Raw genomic sequence first — 22480 nt, 5'->3', positions numbered from 1 at the left:
GCCACACTAAACACATTAAATCGGTGGTGTGCGTCCACGGTTCAAGGCTAGTGTCGATTTCTGGAGCGTTGCACTGTGGGTAGCTATTCCGTAGCTATCCCATAGTTCCCGCAGCCTCCCCCGCCCCTTGGAACTTCCGGGTTGAGATCCCAGTGCCTGATGGGGCAAAAATCATTGTCGCGGGTGGTTCTGGGTAAATGTCGTCAGTCACTCCTTCCTCTGGGAAAGCAACGGCAGACAAGCATTTCGCGGCTTTTTTTCCCTGGATTGCCCTGGCAGATGGCATAGCATGGCAATCATTGAGCCTGTTTTGCCTTTTGTGACTGTCACCGTATGTGTAATAGATGCCGCTCACAGAGGCGATTCAGCAGCGCTACACAGAAGCATGCTTTTGCTTTTGCATGATAGCAGAGATGGTTACTAGCCATACTGCACCATCTACCATACTATAAATTGGTAATAAGATGGTCATGGTTACCAGTCCTTTTGCACTGTGCCATTTGCTGCTGTCATAAGTGCCCTTGGCCGATCAGCCAGGGGCGCAAAAGCCAAAATTGGGAATGACTCCCTGAGTCAATCCCTCCTTTTTGGTATCTAAAAATAGAATCAGTCCTGCCTAGAATATGGGCAAGTGTACTAGAGAACCACTGTATCATAGAGCCAGAGAGCACAGCTGCTCTGTGTCAGATCCCACAGAAATTATGAGCTGTATGCTATTCACAGGGGATGCTCCTGCAACAACCCCACCTGTTGATTCTGTTCTTCCCCCAGCCTTCCTGGGCTACCATAGCATTGCACCCCCACTTGTGTGATGAATTAATAAAGAATGCAGGAATAAGACACAGTGACTTGTTAGTGAGAAATGAGTGGAAGGCAGCTTCCAGCTGCTATGATAGTCCAGACAGGACAGTAAGGAGTGTGGAGAAGAGGAGCCCAGCATCCCTCTGCTAGTCCAGGGGCAATTGAATCTTTTCTTTACACATGAAGGGTGGGGGCTGATGGAGCTCAGCCCCCTGTTGCTATTATGAGGATGGTTACCAGCCATACTGCACCATCTACAAGGAAAAATTAGGGCCAGGCGCCCTTGATTGACCTCACTGATGCTAGTCGGCATGGTTACCAGCCCTTTTGCACTGCCCCATGTGCCAATAGACTGATGACGAGGACGGGTATCAGTCGTATTGCACCATCAGCCACCCATGGCGGGGGGGGGGAGTGAGGATGTTAGTGTTGACGGCTGCAGCATCGCGTCTATCTGCAGCATTCAGTAAAGATAGGGTGACATGTAAAAGAGTCAAGAGAGGATTGTTTTCCCTTTCACTTCTAGGGGTGGGTGGGGGGGTGCGTAAATTGCCGAGCTATGCCCTGACCCACCGCGGACACGGTGTTTGACCCTAGAAGCATTTGGAGCTCAGCCAAGAATGCAAATGCTTTTCGGAGACTGCAGGAACTGTGGGATAGCTTGAGTCCTCCAGTCCATGAGCGTCCATTTGATTCTTTGGCTTTCCGTTACGCTTGTCACGCAGCAGTGCGCTGAGCCCCTGCTATGGCGTCTGGAGATTTTAAAAAAATGATTTTGAATTTCGTCTTCTGTAACGGAGCGCTGATAGAACAGATTTGCCTGCCCTTACAGCGATCACGTCCGCATGGTCCATGCGGGAGCTCTTTCTTTATTTTGATTTTTAACTGCATCGCCACACGTGCTGATCGGAGCTCCATGCTGGGCAAACAGGAAATATTCAAAACTTCGCGGGGCTTTTCCTGTCTACCTGGCCACTGCATCCGAGTTCAGATTGCTGTCCAGAGCGGTCAGTGGTGCACTGTGGGATACCGCCCGGAGGCCAATACCGTCGATCAGCGGCCACACTAACCCTAATCCGATATGGTAATACCGATACTAGCGCTACTCCTCTCGTTAGGGAGGAGTACAGAAACCGGTTTAAAGAGCCATTAAAATCGATATAAGGTGCCTTCTAGTGTGGACGGTTGTGGCGTTAAATCGGTTTTACGCTCCTAAAACCGATTTAAACGCCTAGTGTAGACCAGGCTCAAGTTTTATTCTGTTGGCATGCCCTGTTATCATATCTGTAGAGTTGGCCAGAAAATGGAAATTCCTTCACACCAAAGATTTAGTGGGAAAAGATTTCCAGAAAACTTCTGTTTTGGGAGAACCAAAGTAAAATTTTCAGCTTCTGGGTGAAAGTAAAATTGACAAAAAAAACTGTCCAGGTGGGCAACCTGGGAGCCATCATTTCAATTTTTTCTGACAGAAAATCAATTTTTCAGCAGCATTGAAATTTTCCTATGGAAAACTTTAATTTTGTGAAACAGGCATTTGCTGTTTGGAAAATAATTATAGTAGAAATTTCCTGACCAGCTCTACTTGCCTGCTGCTCTTTTAATCCAGGGGTAGGCAACCTATGGCACGGGTGCCAAAGGCAGCACACAAGCTGATTTTCAGTGGCACTCACACTGCCCGGGTCCTGGCCACCGGTCCGGGGGGCTCTGCATTTTAATTTAATTTTAAATGAAGCTTCTTAAACATTTAAAAAACCTTATTTACTTTACATACAACAATAGTTTAGTTATATATTACAGATGTATAGAAAGAGACCTTCTAAAAACATTAAAATGTATTACTGGCACGCAAAACCTTAAATTAGCGTGAATAAATGAAGGCTCAGCACACCAGTTCTGAAAGGTTGCCAACCCCTGTTTTAACCAATTGTATTTGGTAAGCAGGTACTTTACTGAATGATCCTAGTCATGACAGTGTCATTGTAAAATCAGTGGCTGGCTTTGTATCACTAATGTTTGATTTGTCCAGTTAAAAATGTACTGTAGTAAAAAATACATTAGAATAATCATGCTCTTTAGTCTACTCCTTTTATGCTGAGTATCTCTGCTTGAGAATGTAGAACTGTGGACTCCTCTGAAAATATAATACCTCAATTGGATGTTTTATGCTCTGAAAGGCAGAAGAGGAGTATTCAGAGACTCTTGAATTATTCATTTATATATTTCATTTGTGTAATTCAGATTTAAAGTGTATTTAAGCATTGTTCTGTCTCAAGCCTCTAGCTAAGACTTGTGCTGTCCTTTGAAAGACAGCATTGTACGAGAACACATAACATATTAATCTTAAACAAAGAGCTCTGCTCAGCCTTACCTATGGTAGGTGCTGCTGCTGCTGCTGCTCCTCCATAATGTTGTTTAGCATAGCTGTTTGCAGCCACGTTTTACTAAAGATGACAGAATTTGTTTGCTGTCGGTGTTAAAAGATTGAACAGTGAGAACACTTAAATCTACAACTCTCACAACCACAGAATGATTACGTTAATCTTTTCCCCCCAAAAGGTATGCAGGTTGTATAAATTAGATAAAGCTTAATGTCATCCTTCTAGGATTTCAAGTGGATATTATGACTTAATGTTTCTTCTCTTCAGATATATATTTTTACATCTATTTTACATATATTGGGGGGGAAGCCTACGTTTCTTTACCGTAGGCTAAAAGTGGCCCCATTAAAAATAGATGTATGTGAAATCCTTGCTTAAATATTTCTCAGTTTTTGTTTTGGAGGAGTTGTTAGGACAGCTTGCTAGTGAATGTTCATCTCTTCAGCATGGCTCACCTTTTCATCTTGATTACCAAGTCTCTCTCACATTGGTGAATAATGTTGGCAGCCCAGCACCAGTGAAGGGAAGGAAAATTCACAAAAAATATGGTGGGCAAAAAATGCAGTAAAAGCAGAAGCTTAATAATGTTAGCTTAAATTGATAGAGCATATGGTAGCCACCCTGGAATAGAAGACATGACAAACAACATTTTATGAATTATTCAGTTTATTTCTCTCCAATATTCCAATTCTACTTTCACATTAAACAGATTATTTATCAGTGTATTTCCAGACCGTTTGAATCAGGTTTCTGAGCATTGTCTTGTTCAGCTCTTACAGAAATTCAGGGCTTTGATTCATGGATAAATTAAACTGATGTAACTTGCATACAAAAAAACTAGATTTAGAAGTTAGTTTGTTCGCAGAGGTAAGCACTTATAAATTAGGAAATGCCAGGATTGAGGTTTCCTTATAAGCTTAATTTGGTCTCCTTGTGTGCATGCATTATGGTGCAGTCTTTAATTACATGATCACATACTGTTTTTAATACAGGACCCATTTTTAGTGCGTAGCGTGGATGGTGTTTGGAAAATGAAGCAGCTGTTTGCTATTTATTTTTATCCTCATAATTCCAATGTATGGGTCTATGTCTTATTTACTGCATGCCATCCAACCCCTGCACTGACTACAGAATGCTTCAGTTCCTCATGGTCTCCTCTTTGGCACTCATCACTGTAATATCAGCATGCCTCAGTTATTAGTGAATTTATCTTTACATCTTTCCTGTGAAAAGAGAGGAGTATTATGATCATTGTACGGTGGGTAAACTGTGACAGATAGTGACTTGCCGAAGGATACACAGTGAGTCAGTGGCAGAGGCAGGATTGGAACTGAGGATGATCACCTCCTCCCATTGGGACTTGTACTCCTAAATCTCTTTGGCATTTTTGAAAATCTCCCCCTTCCTTCCTTTTTTTTTTTCTTTTTATGAATTTGAAAAAGTAATTTGAAGACATATAGTTTAAGGGCACTCTATTGCAATTAGACAATCTCAAATAATTCAAGTTGTCATCATCCCTTACAGGAAACTGCCAGCATTTAAAATATTCCAGTCTCCCAGGTTTGTTGGATTGTACATTTGCATTTTTATTGTAGGCAGCTTCCTGACTGTAGGTAAATCTGTTTAACCAACTCTTTTAGACTGCTCTGCTGGGAATTAAGTTGAAATGTTTGTTCATTTCCACAAAACTTTCCCCACTCCAGTGACAACTGTACATCATTCTCTACTTCCATGTATCAGTCCCTTTCTGAGTCTTTAGGCCCTATTGCATAGTTGGATGCACATAGTGCAGGCAGATTCTTGCATCCAAGGAGAGCTCTGTTGAAATCAGGATCAGAGTTTTAGTTTGTAAACTTGATGGAGCAGGAATCCTTTTCTTTGCTTGGCAAGTTTGCCCAAATTTAAAATGCTATACACACTTTTTAAGGTAATATGGTAAAATTATGTTTTATTGAAGAATGCATTGTTTTTCTTTGAAGGGTAGTGTGACGTGTATTGTGGAAGTGCCACAATTGAGATTACGTCGTGGTTAAAGCACATATTACATCTTTTAAAGCGCTTACGTTTTACAAGAAGCAAACTTGATTGGGCAGTGGATAAGAGACTTAGAATTATTTTTGGAGGTACAGTTTTTAGAACCAAATAAATTGGTTTACACCATAAAAAGTAAGCACAGAACAGAGATGGTTACTTGGTGGTAGTTTCTAAGAATGATAGCAAGTGGGCTGCCTCTTTTATTTTTCTGGCTGCTGAGGTTGGATGTATGCCAGTGAGAATCCTCTGAGTGTCATTTCATAAAATTCTTATTTCTATTCCCCTTCCCCAAAGATGTTAGAATTGACACAGAAGCCAGTTAAGGCTCTGTTGATTTTTTTAGAGTTTAGTAAAAAAATATAAATAGAATCATATAAGTTGTGCAAATCAACTCTGCTGCCTTCATTTTTTTCATTCCAAATGATAAACACCAGTTCCCTCTTCAGTCCTGCTACTGTTTTTGGAGTACATTTTAACCCTTCTATTTGGTGGGATTTTTTGCCCCTCTCCCCCCCTCCCACCCCTTGTTTTTTAAATGTATTGCAGATATGCAATTAACAGGTGCCAATAGCCCTTCTTTCTCTTCTGAAACAACTTCAGAATGATAATAAGCAAGGGTGAGGCTTTTTTAAAAGCGCTGAGGAGGAAGTTCACTTCTGACAGGGTTATTGTAATCAGTTTATCATGGGAGCCTTCTGTTGTGTAACAGAAACTCTAGCTTGTCTCTACCTGTCTTAAAGCATTGCTTAATGAAGGAAAACAAACCTAATGAAATATTTGTGAAATTCAATAAAACTTGTTCGCAAGCTTTAAATTTTAATACTTGTTAGACAATTCAGCACAATACTAGGTAGCATTTTAAAACTTATTAAGCTTAAGTGTTGTAATATAAGTGATCATTATCACTCAGATTTGCCTTGTGAGCATGTGCAAAGCAACAGTCAACCATGTGTCTTTGCCAATTTAATAATATATTAGAACTCATTCAGCCAGAACTTTTTTTATCCAAAATTACCCAGTAACCAAAGTAGTGTTTTGCATCCCCAAGCAGTATTGTATTGAAAAGTCTTCCAGATAGAATGGAGAAATTGAATTTATTTGGCTATCTAGCAAAACAGGCTTCTTCTGTATTCAGTATTCATCCTATGATCCCTGTTTGTTTGTTTTTTTCCCCTTGCGTGGACAAGACAGCAACCAGGCCTACATTCTTCAAATAGATATATGATATGATTGCACCATTAGGTAGTCATTCTCCATAGCATACCAAGGATTTGCTCACAGAAATGCACTGATCATTCTCTGTGTGTTGAACTTTTTAAATGAAAGCTTTTCCTGAATAAAAAACATTCCTTTGATGCCCAGCACAGCCCTCTGGAGTAAGTTTTGGCTTCTGAAGCAACACTGGTAGCTTTAACTGAGAGTTTAAAAGGTGCGGTTATTATAGGAGATGGACAGAGTGCCAATGTTGCTTTTCATATTGTTTGATAAAGATGATCGTGGCTGCATTTTTAATATCCTAGAGAGTTAAGGAAACCATCTCAACAACATTCATGCCAGACTCTACAAGGTGGACAAATCTAATGCTACTATTATCCTAGTGCTTTGTTCCTGTGGAATCCTGTAAAACTTATTTTAAATGTGACATTGATCTTTTTTCTTTTTCTTTTCTTTTCTTTTCAGTGGAGAGTCCTCATACATTTTTTCTCTTCTTTGGAATATTGAACAGTTATTTAAATGGAGTTGTAAGAATTTCACCCTTTATTCTTTCCTGCCATTTGTTCACCTTTAGTAATCTCAGGCACACCCCTCCATTATTACATCAGCAGCAACATGTGATTCATAGATATTAGGATTGGAAGAGATGTATGCAGTCATCTAGTCCATCCCTTATATCACTGCCCTGTATTTCTTAAACATTCCTTACAGATCCAATACTTTTTTTTTTTAGTAAAGTCTTTCGTTGTGGAAAATGTAAGCATGCCATATTAGAAATGAACTATAAAACAGAAGTAACTATGCTATTTTCACTGCCCAAGTTGAATGTGGTGCAAAAAAATAAAAAGTATTATTGGTGGAAAGTAAACTTGATTTTTAAAATCTTTCACTTTTAATAATCTAAGGTGTTAGGAATACATTTATATGCTAATTGCTTTGATGACATTCCAGAACTATTTTAGAGTCCTTAGTACCTGGAAATATTGTAAAAGTTCTTCTGGTCAATGCATTTTGGTGATTTCCTTTTCCATATGGGTACCTGACTTCGCTACATGTCTTTGAAGAAACGTTTCATCTGTTTGATCTGAACATGTGTTTTGTCAACCTTGGGGGATGATCCCAATGAGCTCACAGTCTGGCAGGTGGATAGAGTTTAGGGGAACAGGAAAAATGTCCTATACAAATCAACAAAACTCACTATAGATAGCATTGGCAGAAGTGGGTTTTTAAGATTTACTTAAAATGGGGAAAGAAAGGGTCTTGTGGATGATCTCGAGATAGAACCACAGTGTAGGCTGCATGGAAGAATGTTCAGATAATTGAGAGGCTGACAAATGGATAGAGAAGGGTGAGAGTGACTGATCTGAGAGCAACACAAAGCAAATAAGGAAATTCTATTTTAATGTAGGAAGTTTTAAGCTGACAGTCTCGCCAAGGACATCTATCTAATACAAAGTACTGAGTCACCAGCTCATTCTCATTCCATTTCAAATATCAGTTTGGTTGTAAATTTCACACCTGGCACAGTTATTGGAACTAGTGTCAGCTCTGTTATGAAATCAGCTAGTGGCTATATTAGCACTTCTGCATCACCCAGCAGCTATGACTCCTCACTGCACCACATTTCAGATTATTAAACACATGCAGGTTATTCTAGTTTACAAACTTGATTTACTAGCTCTTTTACAATAAATAGCTTATGGTGTTTTGTGTTTATATTTGTCTTTATAAAGAATATATGTGTTGCACTAACTTTTGGGGGTAGTTATAATTTTTTAAAAATCCCCCTGCCCCCCCAAATCATAGCTTGATCTTCTCCTAAGCCTTCATATTGGAGTAATCAATATCCTAGTCAGTGGTCCTTGTCAGCCTAGCATATTTTTCCAAACTGTAGTCTGGGGAGAGGAGGCTGGTCATAGGCTGCTTCAGATAGGTGAGTGTCTTTTCAGATAGTCCCACAAGTATTGAACCTCATCATTTCAAAGAGGCATCTGGACACATGTAAAAGTAGCTGGAAAATAGGAGGCAGGATTGGCCTCTACCAGGTCCACTGCTAAAGAGGAGATGGAAAAAGGAGACCCTTTTAGCAGCTGCTGACCACTATCAGTAGGGGAATGTTCAGAGAAGCAGAGAACAAGGCAACTAGTCAATGTGCCCAGAGGCGCATGGGAAGAAGAAATCCTGATATCTAGACTGCATGTCTAGGAATGAAGGAACCAAGTGGAAGCAAAGCATGGTCAAAAGGAAAAGGAATAAGCAGTTCAAAATTGTACAGGGAGAGAGGAATAAAACAGAAGAAGAGGAAATTAAATCAACAGCAAAGGAGACTGCATAGCAAATTCAAGAAGGATAGATCCTTATCACATTAAAGTTGAAGACAAATACATGCAAACAATCTCTACAGGGATGCTATGTGATCACAAATGAGAGGAGAAATGGTCCATTGGCTTTCTCTATTGAGATGTGATCCATGTAATAAAAAGTTTGCAAACCCTCAGTCTAACAGAAGCAGGCAGAAAATGCATCTGAAAAGTTAGCCAATAGGTTCTCAGTTTTTTACATGTTGATCAGCAACATTCTGATACTGTCATAACAAGCATGAGAGGATGCAATCTGGGCTCACCCAAAACAATTACCTGTTTCTATGCCCTGATTATTCATATTAACAATTTGGATCATCTACTTTGTGGAAACTAGTTTGTCCTCCTCTTCTATTACAGGAAAAAAATTATCCCAGAGAGCTCTGAATGATAAAAGAATTAGCTATCTGAAACAATCCAACAAGTAGCACTCTGGATACCATATTCCAGGTGCTAATTTTCCTACAGAATGTCTGCCTTGTGAGTTAAATTAAACAGCGAGGGATAAAAGTATAGTAGATACTTCATGAGACTATCAAATTCCCTTATTACCTTCTAGATTCAAAGTATCTTGTTTTATAATATGTGGGGACAAGACATAAAGGACCTTTCAAAGACCAAAAAGCTGCCCAATAGTAGTTGCATCCACATACAGACAAGTCACTGAATCTCCCACATCCGTCTTCAAGAAACTCCAGTTTGCCAAAAGTATGAGAAGACTACTAGCTGGTTGTCATACATATTATAATGGTTCTTCTGTCTTTGATCCTTGGAATTGTAAAATGCTGTCATGAACTTGTAGCTGAGAGTTGCAAACTGTTTGGGGGACTCCCAAGGACTGGGAACAGTAAACAAAAGCACAATAATTCCAGAAAGAGACGGATAGGGGAGCCCTTGTAAATATTTAGCACAAACACAGCTGAAGATATGTAATGTGAAGAGAAACTTTGGGATTAGGTAACAAAAAAAATTATACTTTGGTAATCTGAGACATATGATCTAACATCTCCAACCACTCCTTCCCTGAATTTAATCATGAGGTGCTGGTGTCAGGGCATTCTCAGTTGAGAGGGCCGTGACTCCAAAACATGCTTCCCTTGTTGTTTAATTGAAGCCTGTCTTGGTTGACTTTCAGGATGACTTGTTCTATCAGGCATTTTCTGGGGAGGGACACACAAGTAGATGGGTGGAAGGTGATGAGTTTTGAGGCAGGGCAGTTTGACGTTTGCCATAAGTTTGTCTACAGTGAATGTATGTGTACCCAGATATGGGAACGTATTGTATAAACTGAATGAAATACCCCCCTTCCCCCGTACTGCTGTAACATGAATACATTCTTTGTGTGGTAGACTCTGCAGAAGTAGGAGTGAAAATTTTCACATGGGGACTTCACTGCAAAAGCTAATAGCTCTTTTGACATTAAACTGTGTAAAATGTTTGTTGTGATTAAGATGTTTCAGTGCTTTCTGAATGATAGGGCTCTCTACAGCCATTGTCACCCTCAACTAACTAGGTTCTGGATAGAAAATTATCGTGTGTGTTGTTTAACTTTAACTTTGGTATTTACAGACATGAAGAAAACAGAATCACTACTATGTACTTTTGGCAATGCATAAGTCACTCAATCTAGCATTGTAATTATCTATCCCTTTGTAATAGGAAAAACACTTGAGTGTTACAGTAAATGTAAACAGGCTGTTGGGGTTTAAACCACAGGAGGAAGGAGGAATCATGAGAAGGGTTTGGTTGGGGAGGCCTTGTCATGAATTAGTGTGCCCCTCCCAGTGTATTGGATTTAACAGAATTGGGACATACATTGTGAACACATAACCCAGGGGAGAGCACGCCTGTCTATTTATACTCAAAAACATCCTAAAAAGAGGTCACACAGTAGTATTGTACCTATTGGGTTTCTTCCGCCCGCCCACTGCTAAGGGATCCCCCCCAGCCTAAGGGGAGGATCTACAGGACCTCAGAACCCAACTGATTTTGGGGGACAACTAATAAAAGAACAGGGACAGGAGTGTGGTCAGAGGGTCAAAAGAAGGGAGCCTGACGGGGACACTGAGCAGAGAACCCCGGACAGTAGTATTGTAGGTTGTTAGTATCCTTTTGAACTATTTGCAGTGAAAAACAACACCACAAACGAAATACTATTATTTAGGGAGTAGTATTTTACATCACTTAAAAAGCTGATCTTTACCATCTTATCATAAAATTAAACCTTGAATTTGGTTTGAAAAAATTGAACAAAAACTATAATCTTTTGTGAAGTATTGTGAATGCTTAAATAACAGTGGTGATGTTTGTTTAGTGACTTAGAAATGATTCATTTAAGCTGCTATGAATTCCTTATGTACTTCACTTTTAATCTTTAACATGGGGCCTGATTGATATTTAGGCAGATCAGTATTTGCATTTCTTATTCTCATGGGAAAGTTCCATCTCCACTATATCTAATTAAGTATATATATATTTTTTGCTATATCTATTTGCATTATCTGTGGATTTTGCAGTATGCTCTTTCAGGGCATTAGGAAATTTATTCATAAATTTCAAAATCGGTGGGATATCAAAGAATGTATATAATTTCAAACTTGAAATCCTGACTGTTTCAATTTAGTTCAACAATTATTCTGTTGTAAAGCTGATGAATTATTTCTTAGAATGATTGGAGGGGACTGTAATCCTTGATTTTTGTAGTATTCTGGTAACACATGTATTTCTTCTTTCTCAAGATAAGTCTAACAGGTGAGTAGATTACTTTTCATCACTGCACTGAATTAAGCGTGTGCTTAAAATTGACACTATAGTGATGTATGTGCTTAAATATTTTGCTAAATATGAATAGACATAAGCACATGCTTTACTACTTTGCTGAAATGGGGCCAGAAACATTAAGTAGCAGAGGAAAGAAAGGGGGAGGAGAAGCAGCTGCAGGTAGGGGAGGGGTTTTTAGTGGGTTATAGATTGTTGTAATAAGCCATAAATCCAGTGTCACTATTCAGTCCACCTACTATAAAGAACTCAAAGAAGACCTCACACAACAATTTACCCAGGAATTTAAGAATCTCATCAAATCCCTCCCCAAACAACTCTGAGAGACTCTACATGCTCACCCTCCACAAACATCTATATGCTTCCCAAGATACACAAACAAGGGAACCAATAATATCTGGCCACGGCATTCCTACTGAAGGAATATTGGGACTCATAGAAACCATCCTCAAACCACTCATCACACAAAGGGTCAGCTTCTTCCAACTAACTTTCTCCACAAACTTTACAATATTAACAACCTTCCTCAGAACACCATCTTTGCTACCATGGAGGTCACCTCTCTGTACACGATCATCCCTCCAATGATGGCTTAGCTGCCTGCCTCTAATATTTACAAGACAATGGACAATCCTCAGATATCCATGCCAGACACATCACCAAATTCATCCATTTCATTCTCACCCTTAACAATTTTACATTCAGCAAAACACATATTGAACAACCATGGGTACTAGGATGGCGCTCCAAAATGCCAACCTCTTTGTGGGCTACCTTTGAAGAATTGCTGGGCAAATGCACCAGGAAACCAATGGTACATCTGAGATACATCGAAGATATTTTCATCCACTGGACAGACTTCTTCAGCTCCTTCCTAGATTTTCACCACAACTTTATCAACCACCACCTGTCCATTAAACTCTCTCTGAAACACTCCCACACCAGCACTAACTTCCTAGACACCATGAGCAGCTTCAACAATGGAACCCTAGAGACAAATATATGCAAGAAACCCATTGATCACCGTATCTACCATAACCATTCCAAACACACACAGAAATCTGTTATCTACAGCAAGACACTCAGATCCAGATAATATGCTCCGAGGAGGAAGTCCAGGATATACGCCGTAACACAATCAAAACCACCTTCACCAAACAAGGATGCTCCATCAGAGAAGTAGATCACATCATGGAACAGGTCACCCAAATACCCGAGAAAACCTGCTTCAACACAGAAATAAAGCCCTCTCCAATCGCCCATCTCCAGTTGTCACCTGTCACCCCACACTGGCACCCATATGGGGTATTATCAAACAAGTACAATCCATACTCAATGAAGACCCCCATCCTGAAAGAAATCTTTCCTGAACCGCCTCTTCTGGCCTTCAAACACCCTCCTCACCCCAACCTCTCCATACTCATCATCAGAAGCAAGGTCCCCACAGACCAGGACATGTCAACTCAAAGCGGCACCAGACCCTGCCAGAACAACAGATGCAAAACTTCATCACTGTAATAGTGGAGCAACACACCTTTCAAGATATATGCCTATCGCAACATGTGGTGTATCTCATCCAGTGCACCAAATGCTCAAATAGCAACTATGTGTGGCTACACCCATAATCGCCACACTTTTGAATGAACTCACACAGCAAAATGATGAAAGACAAAAATACCCCATCTGTGGGTGAACACTTTTTGCAAAGTGATCATTCAATACCTGACCTATCAGTCCTCATCCCCCAAGGAAACCTGCACACTTTCAAAAGATGAGCCTGGGAGCTTAAATTCATAACTTTGCTAGATGCTAAAAATCATGCATTGAATAGACACTGGATTTATGGCTTATTACAAAAATCTATAATTTACTAACGACCCTCCCCATCTCCTTCCTTGTCTCCCTGTGACTGGAGGGATGGTAATGGGCCACTTTACCTTGAATGGTCCCTTGAATTATATGTGAACTTCTTATACTAAACAATCTGTTGTACCTTGAGTAAGTTTTCCAGACCTGAAGAAGAGCTCTATGTAAGCTCAAACACTTGTCTCTCTCACCAACAAAAGTTGGTCCAATAAAGGATATTGCCTCACCTACCTTGTTTCTCTTGAGAAATGAGGTCAAATTCTGCTCCCCTTTATGTTCTTTATTCCTCAGGTAATCCTGTTGAGCTCATTGTGACTAAATATCAGAGTCTGACCATAAGTAATGTTTTTATCTAGAATTAATGTTACAGTGGAAGCTTGGAGATCTTTCTTCATGCAGTTAATAGATTTGAAAGGAGACAGTTGCAAGATTATTTCTATTAATTAGTATGGAAATTTGAAAGGGATTTTTGTATGAAGTTATGTTACAGAGCTACAGATTTGGTTATTTATCTGTCTACCTTTGAGGTTTCATGCTCCATTTGCAGTGCTTTACGGGTTGTTTTTTTTTTTTTTGAGAACCCAAAAATAGGCTTGCTGCCTCACAAACACATGCCATGAACAAAGTTCCAGCTCCAAAGAGCAGTCTGCATAATACCAGTGCTTGTAGAGGTGCTAAAGGAAGGGCATGAATGTTTCTGTATAACAGTAATGTGGAATTTGAATTAAGAAAGGATAGCTAAAGATGCTGGAGTAAAATAAAAAAACAGAAGAAACTTTAAACCTATTTTGTCTTTCAGTCTTGGCCTGTATATGAAGATGTGCATAACAAGATGTCTGAACTTTCAGCGTTTTTAGATTTGCCTTGTTTTCCAGCTATAACTGATAGCTGCTTTCTTCATCCAAACATCTTGTGCATTAAATATCTGATGGAAGCCAACTTACCTGGTAAATACTCTCTAAAACTTACCATCTAATTAAACCTTGATCTTTGCATTCTATAGATCTGCTAAGGCTCTCTAGCAAAGGAACTGATGAACTAGTCACATACTAGCTTTATCATATTGTTATGACAGTGCTTCCCCTCTTCCTTCTAAGTTTCTTAACGTTTAGATATGGAACCCCAAAGATAATTACTACAGAAGTAATTTAATAAGTTGTCTGAACATTGAAGTATTATGGGCTTGATCCTGCAAGGTTCTGAGCACCCAGAGACTGACCCAGCAAAGTGCTTAACAATGTGCTTACTTTAAGCATGTAAATAGTCCTGCCAGTCATCCTTAGGACTGTTCACATTCTTAAAGTTAAGCATGTGTTTAAGTACTTCGCTGGGTTGGAGGAGAGCACTTTGCAGGCTCAAGCCCTATGTGTGGTACTCATTTTAATTTCATGAGCGCTGATATTCATTGTATACATTATTTTTTATAAGGTTGTTCTTGATTGCCACTGTAGTTAGGGGACACTTCATGATTTCCACTTTAAACTCTGTTTTTAGGGAGTTCATATTGCAATTGCTTCTGTTGTTTTAATCTCAATGTAAACATGTTTTGACATACATTTGAAGAGCTAGTATTCATTTTTAAAAGTGGCTTTTGAGACTCTTATTTTCTATGCAAGCTGTAACTAATTTCAGTAAGTTTTCAGTTGAAGTTATATTAAAATATATAAAATCTGATCACAGAAATTAAAAGAAATAATCCCATTTTTCTCTATACAACTATCTGAAGCTCAGCTGGAGATTTCTCAGTATTTACAAACTGAAATGAAAAGTATCTTGTGATTCTCGTTCTCTGGGGTCACAGTGTCAGGGACTATAAACCAGTTTCTGACTTGCTTGATTTCTGAGTTAACATCAGAATTAGTGCTGTGTAAACATTCCATGTTTTTTGTTTAAATAGTAAACATTCAAGATTGTCTAACAAATGACTATAGAAACTAGTATATATTGCTATACATATTGGGCTTCCATTCTGCGGGTATCTCAAATGTTCCAGTTAGTCAAGATGGCTGTTTTCACCAAATAGTTTAGAAATGGTAATTTGTTTTTTCATACTTATCAGATATTTTATGAGTATACAAAAATCCTTCTCACTGTATGAACTTGCAGTTCTTATTTAAGGTCATATTTGAATGTGTAAAAAGAAGAAACCTCACATTTAGGGCTAAAATTCCAGACTGGACAGTCCATCTTTTAATCATTCTGTGCCTGTGTAGCATTACATTATATGTAACATCACATTACTTTGAAATCTTGAAATATCAGCTAAGTGAATTGAGGATGATCTGTAGGTCTGCAGTTTTCAGACTTACTACAAAGGGGGGAGGGATAGTTCAGTGGTTTGAGCATTGGCCTGCTAAACCCAGGGTTGTGAGTTCAATCCTTGAGGGGGCCACTTAGGAATCTGGGGCAAAAATCAGTACATGGTGCTGCTAGTGAAGGCAGGGGGTTGGACTCAATGACCTTTCAAGGTCCGTCCCTTCCAGTTCTAGGAGATAGGTATCTCCTATTATTATTATTATTATTATACCTTTTAAAATTATTATAAAAGAAGAATAGTTACAAAAGAACAACAAATGTAATCCACAATAAAACTTAACATAAATTTTTTTGTGACTATCTGAAAAAGGAATAACAGGATGGGAGAGGGATTTGGACAAAGAAATTCATCTGGATGACTGTTTCTCTGTAAGGGAAAGGGGATATTCATCTTCAATTTGTGTAGCTCATAAAGAAAATTCGTATAAATTACTGTGTAGGTGGCATTTGACTCCAATTAAGATCCATCCTGTATTTGTTACTAGGAAAGTGCTCTGTTGGAGAGGATGCAGGGAAAGGGGAAAATACTTGCACATGTGATTGTGTCCAGGAATTAGATTATTTTGGAAGAAAATTATTAAAGACATTGATCCTATGACAGAATACCAGCTTTTTAGAGATCCCCTGATCTGCTTACTTATTGCTCCAGGAAAGGATCTACATTTTAAACAAAACGACAAAATATATTTTTATTGTTAACAGCTAGACTTTGGGTTGCACATTACTGGAAATAGGATACCTTCTTTGGAATTGTGGTATAGTAAAATATGGACTGTCCTTGTAATGGAAAAGCTTTTGTATCAAGAGAATCACCAAAAAGAGGATAGGTATTTAAAATTTTGGTTACCATTTCTAGCTTTCTCAGAGGAGGAAGGGCTTTCCAACATGGAATCCAGAAGCTTTAACCAGGTTCTTTGAATATTAATCTGATTCTGAATAAGTAATGTATGCTGTAGTATGTTAACGTTTTATTGTAACTTTGCCTTAATAAAAAACTTAAAAAAAAAAAAAAAAGCTGGCTGGGAATATACTGTGTGATTTAGGCTACAATGAATTGATAATTCCACACTGTCCGAAGGTGATATTATGAGAAGTCATTTTTTCTTTTATTATTCACTATTTAAACATATTAAAACTTTCTTGTGTAAGAGATGCTATTGTTGGTAACATTTTATTTTCAGGGATTGTAGTGGTTTGATGCATATTCTCTGTTGTGTGTTTAGTGTTATGTATGAGGGTGACAACTGGAAAATTAAGATCAGGTCTTGTACTAATTTAACTCCTTACAAGCAATAGCTGCTGTGGGAATCGAAAGTATAGCTGAACTAATGTTGCACGCAGTCAGAATATAGCAAGATATTGCTAATCTTTTTGGAATCTGATGGTGTAATCAGTTCCTGAGTTTCTTGCTAAACTGGAAAGGTAAGAAATGTGGGGATTTTGCACCAGTGAAAATAAGTATACAGTAATATTGGACTGTTCAGATGCAGTACAACTGGTGTTGGAATAATATTAAAGTCTCTGAATTTATTTCCTTTTGTGGTTTAAACAGAGAGTAGTTAAGATTAGCATTGTAAACTTTAAACTGTGTCACTTCAGGCCTTGTTTCTGCAATCACTTACACACACATTTAATTTTATTACCGGGAGTAGTCCTATTTAAAGCTACAGGACTACTTGAAGTAGTAAAGTTAGACCCTGATCCTGCAAGTTACAGGTTGTACAATACGTATTTAAGATCTGCCATAATTAGGGTATGACCAGGGTAGCCTAGCAACATCATTATTCCATCCAAAGGGTCCGAGTCTTTTATTCAAAGTGTAATTTTTCTTCCCTATTTCATAGTATATATTTTAAATCATACTGGCCTACCTCACAGGAGTGTTCTGAGGGTTAATTTAGTTAATAATGGTAAAAAGTTGTATTTTGAAAAATCTGTGTATTTTTAAGGTGTTAGAAACTGGCATATTTGGCATGTCTGTACAGCTTATTTAACAATATTTTACTTTTTTTTCTTAATTAGATGAATTGCACAATTGGACTTGCAGAGTGGTAAAAAAGATCAATGTTGGAGAAACAGACTTTCTGACACTTGATCCTGTGAATAAATCAGCAAGGAAAGTAAAATACGATGTTCTTGCTGCAGCCATCATTATAGTGGTGCTCAAATTACTATTTTTACTAGATGATCAGTATGAATGGTAAGTATGATTTATGAGCAAACTTTCATGTCAGAAGGGCCCAAATTTTCTAACATGTTGCACTAAAACTTTTTTTTAAGCCACTAACTCATGCCCAAAGAATGGAAAGCAGATTCAATAATAGGTGATGTCAGTTTTTTGCTATAACTCATGATCTATTATTTAATGCTACTGTATCTTTAGCTAACTAATAATTTAAGTTTAAAAGTAAGCAATAGTTCACATCTCAGTTCACATACATTGATAACCAAATCTGATTGTTTTAAAGATAGAATTAAGGATTAAATGGGTGGAATTTTTGGTGTCAGTGGGTTTGTTTTAAAAAACATTTTTTTGAAAGTTTCAGAAGTGGAAAGTATGATTCCAAAAAACAATCCATCTGATAAATATATATATATTTTTTCAGGTTACATGCAAACTTTGCTGGAAAAAGAAATCAAAAGAACAAAGAAGGTACTTAATATGTCAGTGAAAAGAATCTAATATAATTTTTAAAATGAAATTTTGTAATTAAACTAAGTAGGGCATGGATTTATTGACCCTAAGAATGTGGGGTTTGGTGTTTTTTGGGGTTGGTTTTGTGGTGTGTGGTGGTTTTTTTTATTTTTTTTTTATGATGCATCAATTACTCCTTTGGGGTAAATTTAAAAATCTAGAAGCCCATTTGCAGAGTTGTTGGATCTATATTAGCATGTACATTTGTAGTATTAACTGTTAACTAAAATTTAAATGTTAATTTGTAATGTTGGGCTAGACTAGATAAAAATTTAAAACATTTCCACTTAAGACAAAACACACACTTTTTTCTCTATTTTCTGAAAAACATTTGAAGTTTTAATAGCTTCTGTTATTTCTGCTCTTGCATTCTTTGACTACAACTCAAAATTTTGGCTATATCATGTATATTTTGTTCTTGGAATATACACATCACTGCTTTTTGGAGTAAACAATACCTTGTATGTTCAAAAATTAGTTATTTAAGCATGTTTTATTTTAAATATACTCCACACCTTGGTTCTGTTTGGAATTCTTATAATTATTGTACAATGTTTATTTCCTAAAGTCATACTTACACCTCTTGTCATGGGACAGTAGGTGCTAGGTATGTTGCTTAAATGAATATGTGGTACAGTTCAGTCATAAATTGAGAGGTACTTATTCTCAAATCACAGAACAGAGGTTTTGGGGTTTTTTGTGCTATATGTTTCATTACTCTATTTAATCATAAATATGGAAGGATGATATGACATTGGAGTTTTGGAGGGGCAGGAGGAATATGGTTGGCATTTTGTTTGCAGGATGCCTAGCAGGGAAGGCTATTTTTCATTGTTTTGGGAGCTGATTAAACTTTTCAGCATCCCATTAATACTTTAAAAAAGAATACTTTAAAAGTAGCTAAAAATCTTGACCTGTCAACCTTCATCATTCCTTTGAACAGTTCACATTCCATATGTATGGAGGTCAATTCATTTTGCAAAGGTGAAAGGTTTATTCTCTAGAGAGGGAGAGTTAAACCTCTTTGAGGCTGAATCAAGGAGCTTAGGGGGGGAAATGCCTTATTAACTCCTGCTATTCTTGGCAGCAGGGTAAGGGCCAAAGAGTGAAAACAAAGAAGTGTAAGTGTTTATATGAGTTGCGCTAAAGACACACAATTCACTCCCACTTATTTGGCTCCTCCACATCCCTGATGGTATCCTATAGGATTCTTCACTGCCTGTTGCTTTGTACCGTTTATTTTTTAAGGCATCTAGAGTCTAGGATATGCAATATACCTGTTAAAAAAGAAAGCTAAGGGTCTAACTGCTGCTACCTTTCTAACATTCTATATTTTATTGTGCTCTATCACTTTTCCTAAAACTAAATTTTGGATTTTACTTCAGGCTGCCAGTGGTTTGATTTCAAAAAGTGGTACAAGGTTATAAAGAAGTCTGTGGATGTGGAACAGAAGAAATTAGATGAAGAAAGAGCCAGGTATGCTATTGTTCTGTACATCACTTTTTTTGAGGTTGATCATCTTGAGTGAAATCCTGCCCTCAGTGACGTCATAGGGGCCAGGATTTCACTCTTATTTCTGTCACATGAGCTTGGAGGAGTAAAGCAAATTAATAAATCCTCATGCTCTTTCTCCCATCACACTTAGAACTTTGGCCTGACATATTAATTAAATGGAAACTCTCTGTGACCAGTGACTGAATTACTAAAGCTATCAAAACCGATTACAATAAATGATGAAAAATTGATGAAGAGCACTTCTTCTACCCCCGCTCCACCAGTTTGAAGAGAGACTTCTCTTTTGGATGGTGGGGAGTAATGGTACTGGGCACTTACCAACTTGAGGTTATTCCTAAAACATTGGATACTTGTAATAACAATCTTTAGAAATGACTGCCTTTTCTTGTTTGTTTGGATATGGTTCTGCTGGTTTTTATTTTTTCACCAGGTTGTATTTCTTTCACTGATAGGTGTATGTGGAAATGTGAAAAACCACTATTCTACTCAGCCAAGGAAAAATCTGTAGTTCTTAAGAAAAGACGTGAGTATAATTTTCTTTAGCCAACAATGTGAGCAAAACAGTACTAATACTTTCTTGTCTTTTTTCCCTGTTCAAGTTTTTGTTTATCAAAGGGATTTAGAATGAGAGTACCAGAATACATAGTTTATATCAGGGCTTTGGAGCTGTGCTCCAGCTCCAGTTCCACTCCAGCTCCAGGCAAAAACCTGCAGCTCCACTGCTCTGGAGCTGCTCCGCGCTCCAGCTCCAGGCTCTGCTCCAAAGCCCTGGTTTATATTACAAGAGACTTGAAATTGATTTTTTAGTAATTGAACTTTTGCCCTTTTTATGCTATTTTATTATGTATAAAGGCAGCTTGTATTTTTTAAGCTTTCTTTTTACTGGATTTTTATTGTAAAGATATTGGGAAAGTCTGTTTGGTCTTCACTTGTTTTGCTGGAGTACCTCTTGAGAGTCTGAGCATGTGTATTGTGGGCTCTGATAGCATAACTGGAGGGGTAATGGTGTTTGAATTCTTAAAACATCCTTTCTTCAAAATGTTCATTAGAAAATGGAGTTTAATGTGTTTTTTAAAAAGACCTCTAAACAACCTGATTTAAAATTACTTCTCCTCTCAGGTCCTCTATAACTTTCAGTCTCTTTATTCACATGGGGTCATTACTTTAATAATAGTTCCAGTCACCATAGAGGTTTTTAGAACAGACTGACTTGAATTTCAAATGTAAAAAGGAAGAAGAAGAAGAAAAATAAACATTTCAGGCTTTCTCTATATATCATGCAGAGGTAGGAAAAAGCACAAATTCAAATTACCTTTTTAAAACAGGATTTTAATGTTCTGTGTAGAAAGGTAAACTCTGTTTATGGGAAAATGTGATGATACATTGTGGCTTAGGTTTTTGTTTCTCTTTGTACAGAAATGGTAGTGAACTTACAAAGACAGTTTGGCACACTGTCTGGTTCAACTCAAGTTGCTGAAAAGCAAAGCCCTTCAAGTTTCCAGTTAAATTGGGCTGAAGAAAACACAGATGGTAATTGTTTTCATGGGCATATCCTAGAGGGAGTTTTGCAAGAAAAAGGCAATTCACTTACAACCATGAACACCAAGTATTGGCTGTGTTCAGTTAAACTATGTAATGAGAAGTAAGTATCTGACTCTTGTTGGAAATGTGTTGAATGTTCATGAAAAAGTTTCTCCTTAAAATTAAATTTTTGTAAGGTATTTTATGTTTATTAAACAAGATATTTAGTGTAAGAGCTCTGGACTGAGACTATGCATTGACTAGTGACTTAACTATGCTAAGCTGTTTTTTTTAATACATACAAAAAATTAATTGTGATTAAAAAAATTAATCGCACTGTTGAGAGAGAACCAATTTAAATTTATGAAATATTTGTGGATGTTTTTCTCCATTTTCAAATATATTGATTTCTATCACAACACAGAATACAAAGTGGATAGTGCTCACTTTATATTATTATTTTTATTACAAATATTTGGACTGTAAAAATGATAAAAGAAATAGTATTTTTCAGTTGACCTCATACAAGTACTATAGTGCAATCTCTTTATTATGAAAGTTCAATTTACAAATGTAGATTTTTTTGTTTATTACATAACTGCTCTCAAAAAACATTAGTATGGCCCTTCATGCTTCAGCCACCATTCCAGAGGACATGCTTCCATGCTGATGATGCTTGTTAAAAAATAATGCGTTAATTAAATTTGTGACTGAACTCCTTGGGGGAGAACTGTATGTCTTTGGCTCTGTTTTATCTGCATTCTGCTATATATTTCATGTTATAGCAGTCTCAGATGATGACCCAGCACGTGTTTATTTTAAGAACACTTTCATAGCAGATGTGACAAAACGCAAAGAAGATACCAATGTGAGATTTCTAAAAATAGCTACAGCACTCAACCCAAGGTTTAAGAATCAGAAGTGCCTTCCAAAATCTGAGAGGGACAAGGTGTGGAGCATGCTTTCAGAAGTCTTAAAAGAGCAACACTCGGATGCGGAAA

The 22480-nt window shown here is 37.7% G+C and overlaps 1 protein-coding gene across 1 annotated transcript in view; it reads left to right on the top strand.

Annotated features, from left to right (window-relative positions):
• Positions 1-22480, top strand: part of TAF1B (TATA-box binding protein associated factor, RNA polymerase I subunit B) — a 59988-nt gene that overhangs the window by 33675 nt on the left and 3833 nt on the right. Inside the window, exons 9-14 of the mRNA XM_045009833.1 lie at positions 14232-14379; positions 17771-17948; positions 18355-18401; positions 19829-19919; positions 20411-20481; positions 21375-21600. Coding sequence (XP_044865768.1) covers positions 14232-14379; positions 17771-17948; positions 18355-18401; positions 19829-19919; positions 20411-20481; positions 21375-21600 — 761 coding nt within the window. The remainder of the gene's footprint in view (positions 1-14231; positions 14380-17770; positions 17949-18354; positions 18402-19828; positions 19920-20410; positions 20482-21374; positions 21601-22480) is intronic.

The sequence above is a fragment of the Mauremys mutica genome, chromosome 3 (assembly GCF_020497125.1).
Source record: "Mauremys mutica isolate MM-2020 ecotype Southern chromosome 3, ASM2049712v1, whole genome shotgun sequence".
Lineage (NCBI taxonomy): Eukaryota > Metazoa > Chordata > Testudines > Geoemydidae > Mauremys > Mauremys mutica.
The sequence above is the reverse complement of the archived record's forward strand: the minus strand, read 5'-3'. Positions and strand labels throughout refer to the sequence as shown.